The 26,394-nt window shown below is 37.2% G+C and overlaps 2 protein-coding genes across 2 annotated transcripts; both read right to left on the bottom strand.

Annotated features, from left to right (window-relative positions):
• Positions 1-6,835: 6,835 nt before the first annotated feature.
• Positions 6,836-9,540, bottom strand: LOC130997885 (peptidyl-prolyl cis-trans isomerase FKBP16-4, chloroplastic-like). The gene is made up of 9 exons (XM_057923318.1): positions 8,661-9,540; positions 8,345-8,400; positions 8,204-8,259; positions 7,853-7,910; positions 7,597-7,671; positions 7,418-7,507; positions 7,258-7,335; positions 7,144-7,184; positions 6,836-7,071 (listed from the first exon to the last, which is right to left on the bottom strand). Exons 1-9 carry the CDS (start codon positions 8,845-8,847, stop codon positions 7,044-7,046), a joined length of 669 nt encoding a protein of 222 aa, XP_057779301.1. The 5' UTR covers positions 8,848-9,540; the 3' UTR covers positions 6,836-7,043.
• Positions 9,541-17,540: 8,000 nt separating this feature from the next.
• Positions 17,541-22,541, bottom strand: LOC130998382 (uncharacterized). The gene is made up of 6 exons (XM_057923801.1): positions 22,365-22,541; positions 21,789-22,063; positions 18,538-21,687; positions 18,203-18,320; positions 17,896-18,123; positions 17,541-17,777 (listed from the first exon to the last, which is right to left on the bottom strand). The coding sequence occupies exons 1-6, from the start codon at positions 22,539-22,541 to the stop codon at positions 17,541-17,543; spliced, it is 4,185 nt and encodes a 1,394-aa protein (XP_057779784.1).
• Positions 22,542-26,394: the final 3,853 nt, after the last annotated feature.

Raw genomic sequence — 26,394 nt, forward strand, 5'->3', positions numbered from 1 at the left:
CTCGGTCGGACAACAACAACCCCATGGCCGCCGCTGCCACTCTCCACCACCTCCATCTCCCTCGCTCTCTCATCTGAATGGGCGGCAGCTTCCGTCATCGCCGTCCTTCTTTCCCCCTCTCAGTCCCGACTGGACTCACGCCTCACAAGCATTCCCAACAAGAATCAAGTGCAACAAGATCAAAGCTGTAAAGACTGATGTTTTAACAAAATTTTAAGGTTTTGTTTTTCTCTGCCGCCACGGAGGAGATGGTGGTGGAGGAGGGAGTTAGAATAAAGATACAGTGAAGAAAACGTTTCTTTTCTTTAACATTAGAGATGTGTTTTTTACAAGGTGGATTTTTTGTTAGTTTTTTCCTTTTTCTTAATTACACGTGTATGCCAACATAGTGCTTGGCCGGACACGTCAAATTATTTTTGCGGGCCACAAATAAGAAAAAAAAATGAAACTATGGGTATTATTTTGTAAATACGTTTAGGGTGGATATATTTGAGAAAACGCCCAAAAACTGATATTTACCTTATTTTCACCTATTTGGGTAGAATATTTTCTTGTCCAGTGCCATTTTCACTCATTTTCTCTTCAATGTTGGCTAATATTATCCTAAGGTAAGGGTGTGAAAATATTTTCCAATATTTTCTCATCTTTAGTAAATAAGTACTCCCTTCGTCCAACTAAAAGTGACATGTATTCCATTTTGGACCGTCCCACTATAAGTGGTCTGTTTCTATAAATGAAAAATTTTAATCCTTAAAAAAGTGTAGGCCCTACCACTTTTAACAAATTTATATCTTCTTCTTAATTCACGTGTCGAAAAGTTTTGAGCCACTTACTGTGGGACGAAGGGAGAATATAATAATAATAATAATAATAATAATAATAATAATAATAATAATAATAATAATAATAATAATAATAATAAAAGATAATATTTTCTCATTTTTTCTTATTCATCATTATTAATGAAAATTTTATAGCCAAAATAAACGCACCCTTAGAGTTATACTTATATATATGTACTGCGAAAAAAAATCTCCCTCCAGATACAATATCAGTCATAGGATTGATAAAATAAACGCACCAGATTATGCTCTAGATCTCACTAAAATTAGGAGGTCTCATTGGAGCGGCCCCCTATATATATATATATATATATATATATATATATATATATATATAGGGGAGGGCTAAAATAAGAGCATTTCTTAAGATATAAAATAAGAATCATTTTCAGCCCTTAGATCATCAAGATCTACGGTTGATTCGTAATCATGTTGGATGGATTTATGGTCATGAGTTCGAATCCCAAAGGTAACAAAAATTTATTTTTCACAATTTATACCTTTATACAGCGAATTCATACGTGTTCTACATAAAATTCATACATTAAAAATTGCTCTTATTTCTTATTTTAAGATGTGCTCTCACGGTAGCCCACCCATATATATATATATATATATATATATATATATATATATATATATATAGAGAGAGAGAGAGAGAGAGAGAGAGAGAGAGAGAGAGAGGGAGAGAGAGGTGGGCTAATCCTTTCATTTTTCTAGATCCTATGGCTTGATTTCATCCTAGATATAAGCCTTAAAACTAACGCCTATTAGATGGGAGGATTATTTTGTCATTTTAAGTTATCACAATCGGTTACCATATATTCATTATTTTCTTCCCATATCAAAACATATCCTTACATCATCAAAAAGATTACAATATATCTTTGCAAATTAAATCCTAAGCTACACGTAAAATACCTACTTATTTTTTAGATTATCTTTTTCACACACGCAAATTACAAAACACTTTTGAATCCAGAATGAATTCGTAATTTTTCAGCTTCGCATAGAGTCGTCCGGTACATTAATCTCATTAATTCTCTCTTCTAACTATCTATGTCTACTTATTTGTTTTTCAGATTAATTCGTGGTAAAAAGAGAAACCAACACCTAAACTAGAAAGCAATAAACGACACTGGATTTACGTGGTTCGATCGAGAAGACCTACGTCCACGGGGTTTTGGGGGGTTTTCCACTATAATTGAGATAATATTTTACAATTTACAAGTGGTGAGTTAAGAAAAAATGACTATCCCCTTTAATCTATGCATCAAGGCCCTATTTATAAGCATGAACATAAACTTAAGGCCCCTGGGCCCATTAGCCCAATGAATCAAGCCCAAGCCCCGTCATTCTAATCTACATCTTGAAATTGAGCCATCAGAGCTGGAAAGCGGAGCCGAGTTGAGCCAAGCCGAGAGTCAGGGCAATCCTGTATCAAATATCAGAAATAACCACAATAACAATAATAATAATAATAATCATAACTAGAAATATTCCCGTTATGTTTAGCACAGCGCTAGTGCATATTTCAGTCCTCATCAATTCGGTAACATCACATAGAATTGAATGCAAAAACTTGCTTCTGTAATAACTGTTTGGATTCATTCAAATAATTAGTTCATCATTATCTTACTTGGGGATAAAGAACGTTCAATTAGTAACATGTAATATGGGATAGATATATAATATTTCTCGTGAACAAAAAAGCTACGAATCAACAAAGTCTGGATCCATACACAATAAACTGCATGAATTATGTTTTGATATTGTATAAATAAAAAATACATTGCATGAATCTGTTGGATTTGTATACTGAAAGCAAGAACGTTTTATGCTTGTATACAATGATTCCTGTGTTCACTATTTTATCTCCTATCTGATTGGGTTCATGATTGTATATGTATGTTCTTTATCTCTATATAAGTAGATTATATGGTGTGTTGTAGATCACAGAAGACCGTATAATTGGAATAACCTTAAGAGATATAATATAATCACAGCCGAAATAACTCTAAGACAAGTTATTGGTTTAGGCTGCGGTATAGATGAAAGTAGTTTGTCTTGATTACTTGTCTATACCGGTACGTCATAACGTATTGATAGGACCACAGTGAGATGTATTCTTCTATCTAACTTAAGTGAAGAATCAAGATCTCGGTGACTTAATAAAATCTTAATACTAATAAGATTTCAGATATATATGTTGATTCGTTTATTACTTTGATTTACTATGAGCGAGAGTTATATAGTAACTTGAGTACTCTGTATCTTGGGTGATAGCGGTTAATATATGATATTTGATTATCTGTATTAGTACTCGTATCCGTATAGGATAATGACATCTCCTTAAGGAGCTCAATAATGTTTATTGCGTTAAACCCTGCAGGTTGATTAAGTTCAGACTGCAATAATAAGTTTTGAGTGGTACTGCTTAAGGATTACAAAGAGATTAATTAATTAAGGCTGTCAGAGCTACAATTAATTAATGGATGTCGGATATTTTAAATACGAGGATTTAATAAGTCTAAATACAAGCCCCGACTCATCACCGGCAATAAAGGGGAAAGTCAATGTCGGTTCTCTAGTGGAATGAACTGATATTTATAAATTAATTATGGTCTGGGCTGACCATAGATAAATTAATTTATTTGAGGCCCATCTTTATTCCTTGTATCTGGTCCCTGGACTGGCCCAATGTCTCCTAGCCCAAGTAGGGCTAGAAATCGCCCAGGCCTAGTAACTGGCGCCCCCTCCTCTGTTCTGTATTATATAATACAGCTGTCAGCTCTCAGTAAATACACAATGATAATTATTAGGGTTTTGAGAGCAGAAAGGAGGCGCAGAACGTGTAGGGTGAATTCTAGCTTGGGACTTTCATAGCTCGTTGTCCATCCAACGGTGAAAGCTGAGCGGGATACAGTCGAGAAGATCAGAACTGGAGTCTTTCGATTCGATCATCAACGACCTCTGCATCCGCTTTACAAGTAAGTATTCCTAACACCTATGTGCAGCTGTTAAATTCATAGGAGCATGTTTAAGATTAATCGTTGTATGATAAATTAATAATAATCCAAGAAACGATCATCGGGCAAACGGAACGTTAATTCAATTTAATATTCCTTTCAGAATCAATCGTTGATACAACACGAATCAAATGTATGAATTCAGAATCATGTAAAATAGTTCATGCAATGAACTATGTGATTCATGTTTTTGTTACTCGTTCATCTGTTCCACAGCTTTCACCAACACAGAAGGAGTGGTCCTTATGAACAATGTCGGATAATCCTCATACGGTCCGACAACCCATTCTTTGTAGTTCATCATCCCTTCCTTGCGTTTCTCATACCTAGTCTTTTTGACGACTGAAACAGGAGACCCACCATCCTCTATCGAATCATCTGACGTCTCCTGCTCAGAATTCTCCACAACATCCATTTTCTTCCTCTTATTCAAGATCCCTAAATCATAAGGAAGGTCAATTCAAAATTCCAGCAATGCTATTATACATTAATCTTTGCAAATTAAAATTATGTGTTTAGATACCTTCTAACATACTTTCCATCATAGCACACTTCATATCCTTCAGGAATTCATCATTCATATGCTTTGTCCGTGCTGCAGCAAGACGGACAATTGTATTTCATACTACGCTTAAAAATATAAAAATTAATACATGATATTTTGATTCAAACCTTCTTTCCTTCTATTTTCATTTGCATCATCGTTTCTCTTGCCAATCGTTATACATTTTCCCTTCTTCTGTGCGATATACGCTGCGATTCACATGACATTTCATAACGTTAGATAATGATGTTGTTATTTATCACATATGGATTCATAGAATTAATATAAAAGATGCATGTTATACATCATTTTGGTTCATACAATACCATAACTGATTCACACATACATTTTGGGTCATATAGAAACCAACTGATTCATACGTATAAATCATCTGATGCGACCACGATTCATACGACAATACATAATGAATCATACTCGCACAAAGTGGTTCATACATCAAATAATTTACCCATTTAATAAACAAATTCATCCAACTAACACTAATTATTCATGCTATAGGTACTGTGGTTCACATAAACTTCTCACATATATTTTACAATAGCACAAACTAGAAAACAAAAAATCCTTTTCATAACCTCTCCCAAAAAAGAATCCTCAAAACATTAAGGTGTAATCCACTGCAAATATTATCAGACACACGCATACACTTCCAAATTATAACCAAAAACAATAATGCCATAACCTGGGAAAACATCATCTTCATGGTCGCCTGTATCAATCCCTTTTCCCTTTGTCCTTCGAGGTAGCTGCCCCTAAGCATATTTCAATTTAATAAAGGGTTAAAAAACATTACCGTACGAATATATTTGTAATTTATAATCTTATTAATAATCATAAAACACAGTAAATAGTACTATTGTATTTTGGTTTATTCCACTTTGATTCAAACCAAAAAATAGAGCGATTCATACATCTGATTATTATGCAACTACCATTTATCCAAGGACCTCCCCAAATTCACGAATATAAAAATACCCACAGGTACCGAACCATAAAATAACACACAAACTGCATAAAGGCAAAAAAATATGGACTTCACCAACAACATGGGGACCACAGAGTTTACTGAATCAAGGATCTTAACAAATATATACAAAACAGTAGGTCCACCTAAAAACAAACAAAATCAGACGCAAGAACTTATAATATTCAATGTTGAGAACGACACTGACACTTCTAAAAACACTATATTTTCTAACACATAGATCGGTGTTTGAATCATAAAATTATAACTCATTAAGAATTTTACGAAGTCGGAATAACAATCGAAAATCACCGACGATTCGACTGTTCAAATCCAAGTCACCGATTTTCCAATCAAGATAACAGAAATCTGAAAAAAAAAAAAAACCAAAACACTAGATAGTTATTTACATATCCGCTCTCGTTGATTTCGTAATCGCCATTGTAGTTCTAAAATACTCTAGCCCGATTTTTTTTTTGATGGTATGAATCGCCGTCTGACAGCCAAAATTCAAGACCAAGTTCTCCGCCGGCAGAGATGAAGTGATACAATTGAAAAATAAACCTAAAACTTCTAATTCATACACTAAAAAATAATAATTTATTATTTCTTCACCCAATAGATTATCTAGCCATTAATGATCAAATATTAGTTTGATATGAACGAATCCTTTCAATTCGCAGGTAATGACAATAGATTTCACTTTCCTATTAAATTGGACACTATTTTCGGAGGAAGGTTGGTGCATATCATCAGCCGTTTTTTTTTTTTTTTTTTTTTTTTTTTTTTTACCATAATAGCCTCAATCGATTTTTATATATGATTCACACTTGGAATTAGTTTGAATCGATCAATTAGTAAAACTCTAATCTGGACCGTACAATTAATTAGATCTATGGTTAATATTTATTCCTATTTTATCCTTAGAGTTATACTTAATTGTTCTTTATTTCCTTTCAGAACTGTACTTTTTCTTGATTTCCTTCGATAATTATAAATAGTTTCTCTTTATTTCAATATCAGTACCATTGAGGCCTTGTTCTAGTGGCAAAATTTGGGCACCCAAAGACTCTCATTTATGAGAGGTTTTGAGTTCAATCATGCCTGCATGCGGTGATGTTTTCTCATCTTGGGGTGGTGTTATATTTTCGCCTGCGTGCGGTGTAGTTTTTCCACCGTTCTGTGGCGTATTTGTTCACATTGGGGTGGTGTTGTATTCTCGCTTGCGTGCGGTGTAATTTTTGCATCGTTGTGTAGTGTTTTTCCACATTGGGGCAGTGTTGTATTGCCGCTTGCTTGCGATGTCGCTTGCTTGCGATGTGTAGTTTTCCACCGTTGCATAATTGATTATGTTTAGATACTTCTTGTCATTTTAATTCAAAAAAAATATAATATATCAGTGCCATTGCTAATAAATGTTGATATGGTCTTCGAATTTAAAACACTAATGTGACTTCATAAAAATTTGTTGACGTATAAGGTAAAAACCCAAACACTAAAGTTGGAAGTGAGTTACATAATTTTTTTGCAAACACTCGACGATAGTGCTTTTCATATTTGACATAGAGACAATTGGTGCAAGAATGAAGACAACATTAAGAAATTAAAATCCGACATCCATTGATAGTGAAACAAAGATGCAATCATCCTTCAACAATTTTAACAGCCGACCTGCATCACACAAAATCACAACTCAAATAAACGATGAAAAGTGATGATGAAAACACATTTAGAGAGGCATACCCGAATGGGTTCTGCTTGATAGCCAGCAATTCAACGTCAAGCTGTATATAATATTCAATCATTATTATCCCAGAGTATTAATAATGGTGAAATTAAAGAAAGTAGTGAAGATACCTCAATAGTTGCATTAGGAGGAATTTCCTGCACACCTTTATCTCCATATGCTAGCTGAGGAGGTACAATGAGCAATCGCTGCACCAAAATCACTCCATAGATAAAACTCTCAAGTTGGTTGGCAATGCTAGCTAGAGATGAGGATTGATCTGAGTCTCACCTGGCCTCCAACACGCATGCCTTGTACTCCCAAGTCTAACCCCTTAAGCACTGTTCCTCTCTCAGATTGACCAACATCAAATCCATACGGCTACGCTACGTACAACAATACTCTTCTCTTCAATCACAATGACAATAACGATATAACAATAACAAACCACAAACCTCCATCATTCTTACCGTTCCACCGCCAACTCCCAGCCCTTGTCTGCTCGTCATAAAAGTGATGCCTCTCCACTTGGCTACATAATGCACCTAACAAGATCCAACCACACCTTATTATATATATCTAACTAAATCATCATGTGCAAATCCTATTCCTAGGTTGCTTTAGGTGTGCATAACCACTGCTTCTTATTCAAATTCAAGAGAATTTTCCACAAATATGCCACATTCTCAAAGTAAGAAAAATCCATGTACTTAGACACAGTCATACTGCAACCCGAGATCCCTTCACAGCTTCAACTCCGTCTCCAACCTTCAAATCATAGTACCTACCAAAATCAAGCCTAGCTATCATCAAATCCAGCAACTACATGCCTTGAAAAATAGCTTAGTAATGCTAAAACTAACACAGAAACATAAATGATCATAAGACTTGGCAGTTTATATCAATACTGATAAGCATATAACTTTCTGATAAGAATGAATGCATGACAGAAATAAACCAAATTAAACTTACAAACTATCAGGACTGATATATATACAAAGGTTTACAGTCTTGACCAAACAAACAATAATTAAAATGTAAAAGCAGAGAATTCGAGAGGTGTTATCATATACTAACTTGAGACCATTTGGGAGGGTTTTGAATTCACTTTCAGGAATTTTTGCTCCTCTCAGCTGCAGCAGATAAACAAATTGTTGTCATAATGGAAGAATAATATTTTAGGAGCCAAAATATGTTAGGTCGAGAAAAGGGGCTTACAGCTCTTTTACTTGTGCTCACTGCACCAGCTGCATCACATAACGAAATCCCAGCAGCTGATCAATCACAGAATTACAAAAACTTGTTATGTTAGAGTGCCATATAACAGTTCTAGGCTGTAATATGAAACCATTTTATGAGAGATGAAACAATTAGCTAAAGATTCCTTAGTAACATTCAGTTACTCGAACCTCTGTTAAAAGCAATGAATTGAAATACCCAAGATTTCATTCGATTCGACCACCCAACAGAAAACAAATCACAATTCCCTCGATCAAGAAATATTAAGCCAAAAAGGTTATAGGGAAATGCTAACTTGCAGCAAGGAGACAGCTCAGCAGCGCCCTCCGCCCCTCATTCTGGAAGTGCAATTCCAAAGATGACGACGAACAGCGGCACCCCAACAACGTCGTATTCCTGTAAGAGCATCTCTTTCCTGCGGCGGGAAGAGAGTGGTGGAAGAAGATGGGCTTGAGTGGATGCTGAAGGAGAGAGACTTCCATTTCCTTTGTTGTCAGCAGTTGACAGTTGAAACAGTGACCAAAATCACTTATGCTTTACAGTGTGAAGGGATAATATCGTAACCATTTGTAGCCACAATCTCACATTTGAAAAAAAAATTGTCTTATAATATGGTTAGGCAAAACCTTTTAATCCTAGTAAATTTAGCCATACAAACAAAATTATGGAAATACTAATCATTTCTGATCAAAATATCTTTAATGTGTTACAATAAAAAATATATTATTACAAACATTTGCCTTTTGAATTAGTACACACATAACACATTGTCCAAAAGTGTGTAACAATGTAAAAGTGCATAAGTAGGAAAAAAAGAGAGAAAAAGACAAAGGTGAATGTCAGCCGGCGGTGGCGCTAAGAATCGAGGCGGCGGTGGGGAGGTGAAGGTGAGAGAGACAAAGGCGGAGGGAGGGGGCCTCCGGCAAGGGGGACGACGGCGGTGCAGATTAGGGGGAGGGGGCCGCGATTCTCAGAGATGGCAGTGATTCACAGAGAGGCGGTGCTACGACCGCGATTCACAGAGGAGGCGCCGCAGCCACGATTTTCAGAGGAGAAGGTGTCGTGGTGGCGCGGCTTTCTTTTTCAGGGGGGTGGGGCGGAGCGGTTGTGCGGCGGCGGCGTGGAAGCAGGAGGAACGGCGCGAGAGGTGAGAGAAACACGAGGGAGGAGGGGAGGGGAAGTTGCTGGTTTTGGGGGAATTTTTTTTAAAAAAATCATTAAAGTAGGGCTATCTAATTGGTTATCGGATTTTGGATAATCCGTTAACCGAACCGAAATTCCCGGGTTTGGGTATCCAATAATCGAATTTTTTGGTTATCGGTTCGATTTCGGGTACCAATTTTAGAAAAATTTCGGGTATCGGTTAACCCAATAACCGAAACGGGTTAACCGAAATAATCGAAAATTATTTAATATATATTTTATATACATTTTAATTATTAATTTATTAATTTATTTATTTTTAAATAAAAAAATCGATTCTTAGGTAAAATAAAATTATGATATACTTTAAAGTATAAGAATGAGCTTTAGTCTAGTAGATAAATTGCTTTGTGTATTTTTTGGTGACTAGAGTTCAAATTCTTTATCTAGCAAATTATTTAAATTTTAGTACTCCCTCCGTCCCATTAAAGTTGGCCCTATTAAAATATATAACACTCAATTTCTTAATCTCCGTGTCGAAACGAATGTGGCCAACTTTAATGGGACGGAGGGAGTAATTTTTTAAATGGGTATTTCGGATACCCAAATAACCGAATCGGGTAACCGAAACGATTATTGGGTAACCGAACACCTAGAACGGTTCGGGAATGGTTAGTGAAATATGGCAATTTCGGGGGTAACCGAAAATTCGGGTACGGGTAACCGAACCCGAACCGATCGACAGCCCTGCATATATGTACATTTACATAAAAAAAAGATAGTTTTCTAATTTTTTATTCTGATGAATATTAGTAATTTCCAATTTTCTTGACTGCTTGTTTGGTCTAAGGAAATATACTGAGAAAATGTTAAGCACAAGAATACAAACTTACAAGGAACATCATCCAGTTGGACCATTTTTTAGTGTTTTCGGAGGTAATTCAGCAACTACATAAACCTAAAGAAAATGCAATTAGTTGTGAAGAGGAAATAATACATTGTATTGTAGATTCAAACAGTAGAGCATGATTTTGTTGAAGGAAGATATGCCTACACTTGCTTCCGTCTCTCACTGCCTTCAACCCATCTTATCCTCTCCCAAACCATTATCATCAGCCTCCCTATTTTGTGCGGTATGGTCTTGGCTCCTCCTCCTCATCAGCTCCAGCTCTACGCTTACCTACTTGCAATTCATCAACTGATTCTTGAATAGAACAATGTACCTTTGATGCAACACTTGTCTCTCCTTGCAATCGCTCAATAACGACTTTCAGCTCCTTCATTTCATTCTTGTTTCTCGATATCTCCATTTCTTTGCACACACTGTTTTCGACAGAAGCTTCCTAACCCTCTCCCGAAGCCGCTCATTTTCTGATCTGCGACACTCTTCCAACCTCAAAACCTCAATTTTTTTCTCAAATCTCTGATTCTCTGCTTCCCTCTCCAGAAACTCGAGTCGATTAATCTCCAACATCATCTTGCTGTGATTGTGAAGCTCCAGCAGCACCATTTCTCCATCTTTCAAGCCTTGCATCAGCCTCAAAATCTCCTCTGCGTCATCACAAGCCAAGTCTCGAGCAACATTATTGACCTGAATTTGAGATGAAGTTGTTGGAACAGAGGATTTTCGAGTCGCGATTTTGGCTAGAATAAAACCTGCAAGGGGAATGCCCGCCTTGAGCAGAACTGGTTTCATGGCTTCCACCTTAGAGCTTGAGCTCTCCATGTTTCTGACATATAGCTAATATTCTCTAACTTAAAAGGGAGAATGATGATTGTTGCCTCTTTTGGAAGAATATTTGTTGTTGTGCCATGATCATGCATTATATATATTTGCAGGTAGAATTGTTTTTCTTTTACTTGGATTCTTTTTCCTTTGTGTTTGCTTTAAGATTTCTTTGTATGTTGCTTTTTTACTACTCCATTAACGTGCATGTGGAAATTGGACTATTTTGATTGTAAATATCTTCTTCTTTCGGGTTGATTGGTTCTGTATTTTGGAATATACTTATTCTGCATGAATACATAATTGTGCCTTAGGTGTAGCAGCGGCCTTTTTCCATGTGGTCGACCGCTACATGGGAAAACATTTATAAAATAAATGAAAAATACAAGATAGGAGATCGCCCCAACCATCTTCTTTTTGTTGACCTTTTGTCCTTTTTAAATTCCTTAGTAATTGTTTTAGTTTATTTGATTATTGCTTTTTTTTTTCTGTTTTTTTTATTTATTTCAGTATATTAATTAAAGTTTGTTAATATTTTTTTAAATTGGATTTGTATGTTGCATTAAATTATAGATAATGCCACATGGTAATTAAATACATAGTTTTTCATTTGTTTCAAGAATGGATTGTAAATTTTTAGTTTCGTATTCCGATTGTTGTAATTTTATTCTTAGTTTGCAATTTTCGAATTTTTATTATTTTATCATTTTCTAAATTTTTATAATTTTCTAATTTATGTTCAATATAATTAAAAATATTGTAATTAAAAATAATTATATAAAATGTTGTGGTTGAGGTGATTGAAGTGGTCATTCATAAACCATAAAAATAAGTGTAATTGAATTGGATAGAATATTAATGATGTGAAAAGAAGAGTAATTATTGGATAGTTGACTGATTGGTCACTTCCAGTGATAGTCTTACAATAGAGCATTCATATTGGATTTATCGTAATTTTTTTTTAAAAATACTATAAGTTATGATAGTGTCAAGTGTGAATTGAATTATAAAATTTTGACGAAAGATTAATCAAATAATATACTTTTGTAACATTTTTATAGAACTTCTTGTTTAATAAATTTACAACTAAATTTAAAAACTGTATTACAGTGGACTTGAACATGAAACTTTCACCTCAGATATTAAATCACTTTTTCTTTTTTAATCTAACCACTCTACCATGGCCTCGAGTATTAATCATTTTCTTTTTCAGAGCCCAAATAAAAATTTTATAGAACTTAAAAATTGCTATAAACTAGAGAGATATGAGTGAATAGAGAAGAGAATATGTATTCAGTGTATTCAATATAAGGGCCAAAGGCTTCTATTTATACAAGTAGGAAGCTAGGGTTTTAAGGAGATTTCTTGGTCAACACTCATAAGATATATCTAGAGATATATTTACAACACTTCCCCCTGATTGACCAATCCCTAAAATAAAAAAAGTTGCCCCATTAAAACCTTGCTAAGAAAATCCAATGGGACAAAACCTAGTCGAAGGAAAAAGAGTACAACTGCTTCCCCTGAACTTGAGATTATTGAAGATCTTTGAGCCGGCACATGCCGATCTCGTGTACCAACTTTCTGAATGTCGATGTTGATAATGTCTTGGTGAGTAAGTCTGCCAGATTATCACTTGAGCGAATTTGTTGAATGTCGATATCACCATCCTTTTCAAGGTCGTGTGTGTAGAAGAGCTTGGGAGAAATATGCTTCGTCCTATCGCCTTTGATGTATCATCCTTTGAGTTGCGCGAGCAGCATTATCTTCATTTAAAACAGTTGGTTTTGCCTTTGATGAAGCTAATCCGCACGACTTTTGAATATGACTCGTCACATTTCTCAACCATACACATTCTCGACTTGTTTCGTGAATTGCAATGATTTCAGAATGATTTGAGGATGTTGCAGTCAAAGTTTACTTCACAGACTTCCATGATATAGCAGTTCATTCATGTGAAAAAGTATCCAGTTTGTGACTTAACTTCACGTGGATCGGATAAAAATCCTACATTCGAATACCCCACTAGAGTATTATCAGAATTTTCTTGATAATATAATCCAAGGTCAATGGTACCCTTTAGATAATGTAGAATGTGTTTAACAACATTCCAATGTCTCAAAGTGGGTGCGATTTGGTCATCATTCATGCCGCTCCCCCAATTAGCTCGTCATTTCTCATTAGTGGCCTCTCAAACCTCCACGCCATTTTGGACACTTTGGAAGTGTAACATGATATTTTTATTGTCACGAGTTGGAGTGCCGTAAGGACGACCTTCGTTGAAGTATTTTGTGATTTCTCCCCAATAGACAGGTGCATTTTGGTCGGTACCCTTGAGCGCGTTGAGGTTCGCCTCGGCCCACAGTGAGCAAATAAGCTCGGTCTTCGCTGGAGTGTAGCCGGCGCATACCTTCACCATCTAGGAAGGATAAGGAATATCGACGACTTCATCATCTTGAACGAATTTAGTTTCGTTCAAGTTGATGCCCTCAAGACCTTAAGTGTTGAATGTGTTGGATCCTTGAGAAAAGAGTGAAAAGCCGATGAGAGTAGAAGTTGGGATCCCCGATGAATTTGCTTGGTTGTTCAACTAATTAGAAAAGCCACTATCCATTTTTTGCAAGAGGAAAGTGGGATGAAGAAGATATACAAACATGAAGAAGAAGAAGAAGAAATGAAGAGAGAATGGATTGAATTGTAGTATAAAAATTGGGGAGGAAAAAGTAGTATTTTTATAGGAGAAAAATTAGAATTTTTTTAAAAATGAAGAAACGACCTTTGAGATCATCGACTAATTTTCTTTTTTTAAAAGAAAAAATAAAAAAATGTTATTGAAATTCAAATTCAAATATTTTTTAATAGGCACATGCAATGTACACGCCATATATTCCCTCTGTCTACGAAAAAGTGCCCTACTTATCCATTTTTTTTTCCACGAAAAAGTGCTCTGTTTACCTTTTTGTACATTCATACCCTTTTACTTTTCAATTTATTTACAACTTATACCATTAATAAACCCATCATTTTATTTAATCCATGCAATTAATCCACACAATTAACTCACTAATTAAAACTAAGAAACCAACTCCCCCACACCTACACTACAAAAAAAAAAAAATCGCTATTTATGACCATCTTTTGCAAAATTACAAAAAATCACTATTTGTAACCTTTATTACAGATTTGGAATAATAAAAATGCAATTGATTATGTGTGGCTCAAAAAATATGTTCTTTGGAGTAGGATTGAATATGTGCCCACAAGCTCAATATTTTAATGCCTATTCATATTATCAGGCTTAATATTTTAATGCTTATTTTAATGTTATTTCAATTTCAATCTTAATATCAGGCTTAATATTTTAATGCTTATTTTAATGTTATTTCAATTTCAATCTTAATATCAGGCTTAATATTTTAATGTTCTAGAATCTGTGCTCGCAGGCTTAATATCAGGCTTAATATTTTAATGCCCGCAAGCTTCCCTCCTATAGGATTCGAGAATATTACTGTTGTTTCAAGTTTCAAACCCGATACAATAAAATAAAAATTAAATAGTCATTAACATTAAAATAGGCATTAAAAGAAACACGATTCTCTTGTCAATTTCAATCTTAAAATCAGACTCAATAAAGAGTAGGATTGTTTAAACTCTCAACAACTAAAAGACGATAAAATATTAACAAACTAATCAATGGCATTAGTACTACCGCTATTGTAATTTTTACCCCACTCAAAACAACTTTATCAGCTTTCTTAGTATCCGTGCCGGCACCCAAATGGGGCACTTTTTCGTGGACGGAGGGAGTATAAAACCTCTGAGCCCGATGCAAAGAAGTGAGCCACCTCTTGAGCTTGCCTGTGCGCCATTGGGGCGGGGCTCGTTGGAGCGCAGCTCGAGCTTGCCCAGGGAGCCCTGCTGTGGATTCTCATAGGCATTATTAAAAAACTAAAAAGTTAAATGTATTTCTTTTTTGCCGTTTATTCTCATCTTCTATTCAAATTATCATCTACTTTGTCAATTAAGAGTGAGAGAAATAAGAAGATTTAACAAAATGTCTTTATGTAAAATATGACGAAGATACCGAACTTCATTCCTTTATCTTTTATAAGATACTCATTTTGTTAGTGTTGGTGTTGGTGTTGGTGTTGGTGTGTGATGATATATATAATTAGATAAGGATTAATTGTAAATTTTTATCCATCCTCAAAGTTAAAAATAAAGAAAATACCGACGCACAAACTAAAATATATAAAGATAAGGATTAATTGTAAACTTTTATCCATCCTCAAAAGTTAAAAATAAAAAAATAGTCACACACAAACTAAAATATATAAACAATACTCGTTTAAGATATTTATGCCCTTAATGAAATTATAATTAAAAAGAACTAAAAAAAAAATTTACAAGCTACATTAATTAATCTCTTTCTCTCTCTCCACCCAGATACGTCGCATCCCAATTCTCTGAGCCACGTTGTGTCGCTGCCTCGACAAATCTGGCATCTCTCTATCCACCCCAAATATGTCGTTTTCTTTCTCTCATACATCGCTTCTCCTACTCCTCTACGCCGCGCTGCACCATCACCTCTCCACAGCGCCACCATTTATCATCGTCTGTGTGTGTGTCTTGCAATGTTCAACACTCAATAACCGATGTCGAGTGTCAAGCAATAGTTTAATTTTTACTATTGCTCGACGCTCCTCGATGCTCAATGCTTGAGTGTCGAGCAATAGCTCAATTTAAACTATTGCTAGACACTTGACGTAAGATGTTGAGCGTCAATCATCAACTCGAGTATGCTATTGGCCGAGCATTCAGTTTGATTTAAGTATTGTGATGTTGGATTTTTGAATTGGCAGTGGTGATGGTGTAGATCTGCGAAGCACAAAAATTGGCGATGGCATGGTTGACGTCGGCCAACGGTAGCATGCGGTGGTCGTCGGCCACCGCCCTATCAATGGGTTGTGGTCTTCAGTCGACTGTGGCATGCGGCAATCGTCGACTGCCAATAGGGTGGTAGCAGGGTTTCTGTTTTTATTATTTTTGTCATTTGATGATTTTTGTAATTTTAATAAATAAATTGTACATAAGGGTAAAAACATTTTCAATTGTAATTTTTAAACATTTTCGGTCCGTCTCAAAAGAACACTTTTCATCTTAAGACTCGTGCCCATCCTTCTAGGAAGTTATTTAAGGAACCGAGAGAATATATATTTTATAAATGATGAGTATCTTTTAAATTTTACTTTTCAAAAAAGTATATTTCATTTTGTCTTAAACGGTGCTAGAATATTTGTAATTACTAATTAGATATCGGTCTTAGTCTACTAAAATCTACTATGCAAAGCTCTTTCTTCTTGAAATTAGTATGTCCTCTCGAGCGATGCATAAGTAATTATGCACATATTTATTTATTTTTAAAATTTTAAATTATTTTAAAATATAAAAATATCATTATTTATTAGTTAGATTAATTGGTAATAAAAATTATGGTAATTTAAATATTAATATTTGATTTAAAATAGTGTATAATAATAATATTATCAACTTAATGAGTTTAATATTAAATTTAATGAGTATTGTATAATAATAGTTAAATTTATAAATTGTAATTAATTTAAGTTATCTCATTTTGAGCAAATAACACTAAACCATCAATATAACAAAATTAATAGTCGTCATTTAATATAACTATTTTGAGCTCTTAAAATTTCAAACTGTATTATTATTAAAAATTCATATTTAAATAGTCCAAAACAAATAGAAAATCAGGCAAAACATGAATTATTAAAATGCGTTTTTATTAAAAAGAAAAGAAAAAACCTAAAACCACCCTTGAAAGCACAAGAAGAGCAGACTAAGGGCCGAGCCTCATTAAAACCTTTTCACGAAAAACCCAGTGGGAAAAACCGGGAAAAGGAAAAAGAGTACCCGTCTAGAGGAAGAAAGCAAAATAGGGAGAGAGTGGAAGGGAAAGTTTCCGGAACTCCGGCCTAACCATCGTCCCCAAACAATCCCGGCTCTTCTCCCATAAAAAATAACAAAACAAAGGCAAAAAGCCGGTGAGACGCCGTCGCCTAAATGCCAAACATCGAAAACAAAGCTACACGGCCGGTTATACGCCGTCGCCGTAAGCACAAGTAAAAACCAATCCAACTCAAGAAAGCTACACGGCCGGTTATACTCCGTCGCCGTAAGCACAAGTAAAAACCAACCCAACTCAAGAAAGCTACCCGGCCGGTTATACGCCGTCGACGGGAGCTCTCCACAACGCCCAAACCCAAAAATACCCCTCAACATGAACTACACTACCGGTTGAATGCTGCCGCCGATAGTATCCAACAAAATAACCCGAGAAACTGAAGATTTCAGCCTGTGAGACTTCGTCGCCAAAAACAACACAACCTTGAAAACCATCACAGAAACGAGAAGCAAAGGTGAGAGAATTCTCCATATCAAGAAGAGCAGCGTGTCGGGGCCGCCAGAAGAAGCAGCGACAGAGACAGCCACCGCAAGCAAAATTCTCAGTCCGACGACGAGCTACAGGGCCACACCTTCACGAAATCAACCACGCCCAGTCCCCAGAGCTCGGGCCCGATCTCATCCTAGCCAGAGAGCTCGTAGAAAGCTCAAGAAAACCAGACCATAAACCGACTACCGAGTGTTCGACGAAAAGCCCGAACCAACTTCGAAACAACCTTGACCACCAACTGCTCGACGAAACAGGGTCCATCAAGCCACCACACCATCTGCTCTGACCCATCTTCAGCCCCACACAGGAAAGAACAATCCAACTATTCAAAATTTGGGGACTACAATTAGACGAACTGAACAGCCATCCGAACAACCTTCCTGTTGGCCAAACTCCCAAACCAGCAAAACCAAACTGATTCCAAACAAGCGACCAAACGTGCTCCCAAACCAAGCAAACCCAAAACTGAACCCAGTCATATGATAACTCTAACATGACTATGGGTGGACATGTCGCGAGACACCGCAAGCCTGATTTCCTCGATAGCAAAAGGCCACCATCCCTCCCGACGGTCATTGTTTGCCATAATATCAGCCGGCTGATTGCCTTCCCTGTAAATATGAGTAACAATCAAAGAGATATCTTGGAGATGACGAAGAGCCTGCTTCCAGGACGCAATAAAGCGCCAGGGAACTTCCATAGTCCTGGACTCCAGAAGCCGCACAATATAGGTCGAATCCGATTCAATCCAAAGATGAAACCAATTCCTATTATGAGCAATATTAATGGCCGTAATAACCGCCAGAAGCTCAGCTTCAAAAAGCAAACCCAACACCTCCCTTTATATGAAAACAGCCACGGACTACAGCCCAATTATCCCTGAAAACTCCTCCAGCAGCAATGAGGCCCGGCGTGCCCAGCGCAGAGCCATCAGTATTGACTTTAATCCAGTGAAGTACCGGAGGCCACCAATGCACTTCAATCATACGTGGAGGAGGCGCAACCTTGTTGTTCACTCCAAGGTTTCTTGAGACAATATAATCGTTCCAAGAACTATTAGAATTGCCCATATTCAAAGAAATGTTATCAATCTCCTTGAAAAAGCCTTTCACAAAAGCCAAAACAGAGCGACCATCAAAACTAGCATTTTCAAAGATAATCAAATTCCTACAGTCCCAAATCTTCCACATGAGGGAGATAATTCCAGCTTTCCAGAAAGCCCTAATCCGAGAGCTAAAGGGAGCATTCCACGCCGCAACGAGGAAAGCATGAATATCAATGCATTCCCAAAGATGATCCATCTCAAACCACAAAAGGAGCTCCTTCCAAAGCAATCTAATCTTAGTACATTCCCACATTAAATGAGAAATGGACTCAGCCCCCATGAAACAAAGCAAGCAACCATTAGGAGCCGAAAAACCTTGGCGGATTAAAATATCTAACGTTGGGAGTCGACCGTGGATGACCCTCCAACAAAGAATGGAGCGACGAACAGGAATAAATGGCTCCCAAATCCACGTTCCCCACTTCACTTTGGGGAAGCAGTGACATTTATTCGAGAAAGCTAAAGCAGTTAAGATATCCCCTCTGACCGAGTGCTTCCAGTATAGGGAATCAGCTTCGCCACTCATCAGAACAAGCAAAATGTCAGCAACCACTTCAGGGAAGCGGTTAACAAAAGATGCCGAGAAATGCCACACCCCATCATAGAAATAATCCTGTACAGAGAAATTAAGGTAATCATGCATATAATGAGGGATTTTGAGCTTGTCAACCAGCGTATACCCAAGCCAATTATCTCTCCAGAAATACGTATTGTCGCCGCGACTAATACAAGAATACGTATTCTCCATAAGTTGATCAATCTCATGTTTAACCCCAACCCAAACCGGAAAGTTAGCAATCGAGGGTTTAGCATAACCGAATTTAGTGAGATATCGAGATCTAATAAGTTGATGTGCCCAATCCGCTCCTTTGATCATCTTCCAAGCCAGCTTCATCAGATAAGACTGATTCATAAGGGTGAAAGAACGAATTCCCAAACCCCCTTCTTCCTTAGGCGAGCAAGCACGCCCCCAACTTACCACACAAGTAGGTTTCTTATCCACATTTCCTGACCACACAAAATTCCTGCACTTTCTATCCAGAGCGTGAAGAAGAGATTTCGGCCACTTGTACACCATTATCGAATGCACCATCGAACTTTGGATGATAGATTTAACAAGACATAATCTGCCAGCTATAGAAAGCTGGATTCCTTTCCAACGAGCAAATTTTTGCACTATCCGATCATAAATCGGCATAAAGAAAGAAGCATGTGTCCGTCCAACAGAGATCGGCACTCCAAGGTAAGTCGTGGGCCGACTTCCTATCGAGAAAGGCAAAACCCGATGAATCGCACGCCGTCTATCAGTGGGAACTCTTCTGGCAAAGAAAATATTTGATTTCTCAGTGCTACAGTGCTGCCCAGAAATCGACCCATAATAGTTGAGAATCTCTTGAATCTTGCAGGCATTACGAACCGTAGCCTTGCAAAATAAAATGATATCATCAGCATAAAACAAGTGAGTTGGAAAATTCCTGGTCCTACTGAACCCCATTGGAGCCAAATGACAAGACTCCACACAACTCTGAAATATGCTACTCAAAACATCCTCGGCAATTCCAAATAAAATTGGAGACAAAGGATCCCCTTGCCGAACACCTCGCGAGCAAGCAAAATAACCGCTAAGATTCCCATTATAAAGGATAGAGAGCCTGGCAGAAGCAAAGATGATCTGAACCCACTGTATAAAAGACTCATGATAACCAGTCGCCCTAAGCACCTGCATGATGAAACCCCATCGAATCGTATCAAAAGCTTTTCTGATATCAATTTTACATGCCATATTCAAACCCCGGTTAGTACGATGCATGCAATTGAAACCCTCCGAACTGAGCATAATGCAGTCATGGATGTTCCTGCCACTAATAAACCCGAATTGGTTAGGCGAGACGTGAGAGGCAGCCACCACATTTAGTCTAGAAGCCATAATCTTAGAAATGATATTGAAAAAGAAATTGGAAAGCACAATGGGAAGAAGATCCGACACCGTGTCAACAGTGTCTTTATTGGGAATGAGAATCATGGTGTTAGAGTTGCACCCATTTGGCAGATAAGAATGGTGAAAAAACGCATGGACAACAAGAATCACATCATTTTTAATAATACTCCAACATTTTTGGAAAAACATTCCAGAAAACCCATCAGGACCTGGAGCACTGTTCACATCCATGCCAAAAACAGCAGCAACAATCTCGCTCTCATCAGGGATACGAACTAAAAGACGGTTCTGCTCCTCCGTGACAGCATGTTTCAAGTATGCTTCGATTTCCAGAGAATCCGCCAAAGGGTTGCCATCATCCGTGAAGAGCGTAACAAAGTGATCAACAATATGTTGTTCAATAATCCCGGGGTCATACTCATCAACACCATCAATGGACAGTCTCGTGATAGGGGCATTTCGCTTCTTAAATTTAGCAATTCTATGGAAGAATGTAGTATTCCTGTCTCCATCCTGTAGCCAGGTAACCCGACTCTTTTGTTGAAGCAAGCTATTCTTCCGGGTAAGAGTAACATTCAGCTCGGCTTGAATACTTATCTCGACGTCAAATAAGTCATCAGTGTATCCAGTCTCAGAAATTATCTTCTGAATATCCATAAGTTGGTTATGCAACCTGGCGATCGAAGAATCCACATTACCAAAAACCTCCTTATTCCAAACACGAATGCAAGCACGGAGATTCTTCAACTTTAACATGACACTCAAGATCGGGCATAAAGTGTTAACCGGGGTAGACCAAGAACCCGAAACCATATCCATAAAGTGGGATGGAGCACCCACATGTTTAAAAATCTGAAGTGACGACGCCACGTAGGGATAGCTCGACGACACTGTAAAACCAACGGTGAGTGATCCGAAGTGAGACGAGGAAAAGCTGAAGTCACAACCGAATCCCAATTATCAGCAAACTCTTGTGAAAAAAGCGCTCTATCCAACACAGATTCAATATAATGTGGAAGAAGCCGGCGTCCCGACCAAGTGAAACGCAAACCCTCAGTAGGGGATTCAATAAAGTGAGTATCATCAATAAACGAACCAAACTCCAAACAAGAAGCTCTTAGCGGAAAGATGCTACTACGTCTCTCATGAGCTCCTTTAACAGCATTAAAATCCCCAATAAACACGGTGCAGCCAGAAGCATAACGAAGAAGATCACACCAGAGAACCCGTCGTTCAATATGATCATTAGAACCGTGAACCACAACCACACAAAAATCAAGAGACTGCCAGGAGCATTCCACAATAATCACCTGTGAAGAAGAGAAAACAACAGAAGAGACGACATCAAGATGAGACAAAATCCAAATGTTGGGGCACCGCGGATCCTGACGATTTTGATGAACCGGGGTTAGGTTCAGAGAGTTCCAATAACTGATACGGACTTTTCTAAGATCTTTCTTAGGCTCAATTAAACCAAGATAGTAGGAGAGAAGGAACTGCAATGTTCCTTAAGAAGGCGCTTGGTCTCGTCCGTAAAGCCGCGGACGTTTCAGGCGATGATATTCATTAAGAGCAATTTATATTTGCGGAAGAATCTCCGCATCTTTCCACCTCATCAGCCCAACTTTCTTTCGAGACATTATCCATGGCTTGAATACTCCCCTTGCTGCTGGTATCAATCACATATTCACGTGGGTTATGCCCTGTTTCTCCAGATTTTCTCAAGCGGCTTTTAATATTATCTTCGGCTTGTGAAGAGATATAACTCGCTGCTGTCCTAGCTGCCATTTCCTATTTTGATGGTCGTCCTCTACCAATTTTACCAGTAGTCTGAGTCTCCACCTGTATAGGAGCTTTAGCGAGCGTAAGGATCTGCTCTAGTCTCTGCGCCTTCATAGCATTTTCCAAAGCCAAAGTATTGTCCTTAATCACCGGTGCCAGAGTCAACTCCATCTCCTGTTCTTCAATCAGTTCATCTTCCTTAGAATGTTCTGTAGAAAAAGGTTTATCATAAACAGAATTTCCCACCGGTTTCAAGATCGAAGCAAGGACATCCGGACCACACATATTTTTGTCAACTGCATGCATGACACCGTTGTTTGTTATTTTCTTTCCTTGGTCCAAACTCTGGGAGTCACGCTGCTCGAACGTCTGTTGCAACTGATCCCCAGAATCAATCGTAACGCCGTCCAAAACTTGAAATCTTTTAGGGGAGTTATGGTTTGATATGGCTGCCACAGTCTCAATCAATTTTGTCCTCCTCTCATCATGTTTTTTCAAGCCATCTTGCCTATCCAGCGACACAGTTCCATTCCTCATCACCGTCCCTTCCGGGGAGCTATCTCTATCAACAGCCCTCTATTGTGAAACCTTGTCGCCATCCTTACTCTCGAGCTGTTGCATCGAAGCTTCACTTCTTTTGTCAACTTGTCTATTCTCATGTCCAGCGTCCTGAGTCAACGGAGGAATATCCTTTTCGGAAACGTGTTGCCATTGTTTCCCTTGCTTACTCGGTTGTTGGATTCCAGCGTTCCGCGAGGCCTCGCCCCCCAAAGATTTTCCTTTCCGACACTTATCCATAGTATGTCTTGTAGTTTTGCATCTGGAACAAAAAAAGGGTAGAAATTCATATGTAAATTCAACATGAAATGAGACATCATCACCATCAACAAGAAGAGTATTGAGTAGAGGTTTAGACATATCTATTTCAATAAGTATTCGAGCAAATTGTCCGAAATCTCTTTGAGCAGAAGTTCCGTCAACCCTTAGAGGGTGTCCAACAAATCTTGCTATGCCAGTGAGGACTTCGACGTTCCAGTATTCAATAGGAAAATAGTGTATCCTCACCCATACATTCGCCAACGAGGAATGCTATTTAAACGGATCGAAGTTTTGCGTCCATTCTCTAATCCGCAAGTGTCCGCCTGAAATAAATAGTCTGAGCTTTAGCACGCAGTTTATCTTCCGCGGTGTTGAAGACCAACGTGTAACATCCCTTGCCCAAAGGGATCAGTTTCCATGAGGCTTCAATGCCCCATAGACCTTGCAGTTCATTCTTCACCATCATGGCAGTTTTAGGTTTTTCGCCCTTTTTAAGGAGAAGCCTTCCAGTTAAAGCGTGAGAGAATTGAGCGATCTCTTTGCGAAGCAACTCCTTGGGAATTTTAAAGGAAAATTGGTCCCCCTCCTTTGTGGGTCGCAGAGCATGGTAATGGTGAGCAGGCAAATCAGGGCGCTTCGGCGCATGATTGGTAGCAATATCCGCATAGGATCTTCCATTATGAACGTCTTCAAGAGTGGAACCGTAAACAACTTCTTTTCCACGAGAAGGATTTCGAACAACTCCATCCTCCGCATGTGTTATGTTGGAAGTTGCCCCATGAAGCGTGCAGAGATAGTGCCTTCAAGAGCAAGTTTCGAACGTGGGGTGAAGTTGTTGGTGAGTGAGGGTAAGTTCAGGTCACCTACACCCGAGGGGCCAAGAGTGTTGTCGCCGTTGAGAGCCATCGGTCGTATGGGCGGCAGGAATCAGCGGCGCAGGAGAGATTGCGGTGGCAGCAGCAGGGTTAGGGTTAGGGTTTCCATCTCTCCTCCAGAATCACTCAATTCTCTTACAATTTCATTGACAGGCAAAACATGAATAATATATATATATATATATATATATATATATAACAACAAATATGTTAATATAAATAAATAAATAAATAATTCATACATATAATAAATAAATCTATATAATATTTTAAATTCTAATTTTAAGATCTATAACTAATTTTTTATTTACAAATTTTCTGATCCTCAATTGCATTAAAAACTACTAAACTACTATAATTTAAAAATATTTAAATTTAAAATTGTTGTGACATAAAAGGATTAAAGAGCACAATCAAACAGAAAACGTAAAGAAGACACAGATTTACGTGGTTCACCAATTTGGCTACATCCACGGGCATAGAGGAGAACATATTTTATTATGCGGCTAGGGTTGCAAATTACAGATAAGGTTGTAAATGAACAGAGCTACTCGCAAGCTATTCGAGATTCGACTCGAAAAAAGCTCGTTTGGAGCTCGATTCGTTAATAAACAAGCCGAGCTCGAGCTCGAGATTTTTATCGAGCCGAGCTCGAGCCTGATAGTGCTTGGCTCGTTGAGCTCGCGAACATGTTAGGATTTGATTGTTCGCGAGCCTGTTCACGAACCTTCAGTCGAACCTTCAATTGAGTTAATGCACGAACCTTAAACGAGTCGAACTCGAGCTCGAACAATATATTAATTAAGAAAATTTTCTTATATTTATAACAAATTCGAGCTTGAACATCATATATACGAACATTTAACGAGCCGAGCTTGAGCTCAAGCTCGATTTCGACATTATCGAGCATCACCCGAGCCGAACTTGAACTGAGCTCGAGCTTGGTAAGTGGCGACGAGCCAAGCTCGAACATCAAGATAAAAGCTCGAATCGAGCTCGAGCCGAGCTCGAACACCCGAATATTTAAACGAGTCGAGCCGAGCCGAGCCGAATAGTTAAACACTGATTACAGATCTCAAGTATATATATAGCACTGAGATAAAACACTCAAATTGGGCTAAAAGTCCAAAACTGCATAACGTTGGGAGATTCAAGACATATCAATAAAAATAACTACTATAGTTAAACAATCATATAAATTTTTTTGAAAGGAAAAAAATGACATGTATTTTTTTGTCATTAAAAAAATAAAAATAAAATAAAAAAAGAGTATGATATTCAATATTATAAATAAATGAAAGAACAAAAATATTCATATTGAATTTTTTTTTTAATAGAATTTAGAAGTGAAAAACTCAGCTTTTCCTTTCAAAAAGAAAAAGAAAAAAAGACTCAGCTTTTATATACATAGATATGCAATGGGACTTTGTACTTCACTTTTACTTTTTGTTTTTCAATCAGTCATAAGTTTTTGTACTTTATATAGTGTTCTATTGAACATGTTTTTGTTTTCCTTTAAATAGTGTTAGATCGCGACTTAAGGAAATTTCCTTTATTAATTTTATTAGTAGCCAAAAAGTTTTTTTTTTTTTTTTGAGGTAAATTAGTAGCCAAAAAGTTAGTGGCTCTGCCACCATCTTTTTCCTATACTTGAAGTGCACAATCTGCTAATCAGCGACTAATCCTGATTTTTGTCCTTTAATTAATATGACTACTCAACTTGCGAGATTTTTTGGTATGCGTGATTTATTTAGTCCACCAAATTTGTTTGCTACTTTTTAAATTTGTTGTTTTTGAGTGGTAGCTTTTATAAGTAATGGGTCAGTGCAATAGTTGGTTAGTGTGTATACAATCTATATATCTATATAAAATATAAAAGATCAGTACAACGGTAACTTTTTACCGCCAAATTTTTTCTCTACCATTATTCTATGAATTTAACCAATTTCTCTTACTTGTAACCAACTAGCCGTCTCTCTCTCTTTATTTTTCTTTTTCTCTTTCTTTCCGAGTTCTCAATTTTTGTTTCCTTTTCTTTAATTTTTTTTACTTTTAGAATGTTTGTTTTTCCTAAAATTTATACAGTTAAATTAATTATTGTAAAAAAATTAATACGCATATCAAATTAAATATCATGACATGAGCTTTAATTTAATTTATAATAG

The sequence above is a fragment of the Salvia miltiorrhiza genome, chromosome 8 (assembly GCF_028751815.1).
Source record: "Salvia miltiorrhiza cultivar Shanhuang (shh) chromosome 8, IMPLAD_Smil_shh, whole genome shotgun sequence".
NCBI lineage: Eukaryota > Viridiplantae > Streptophyta > Magnoliopsida > Lamiales > Lamiaceae > Salvia > Salvia miltiorrhiza.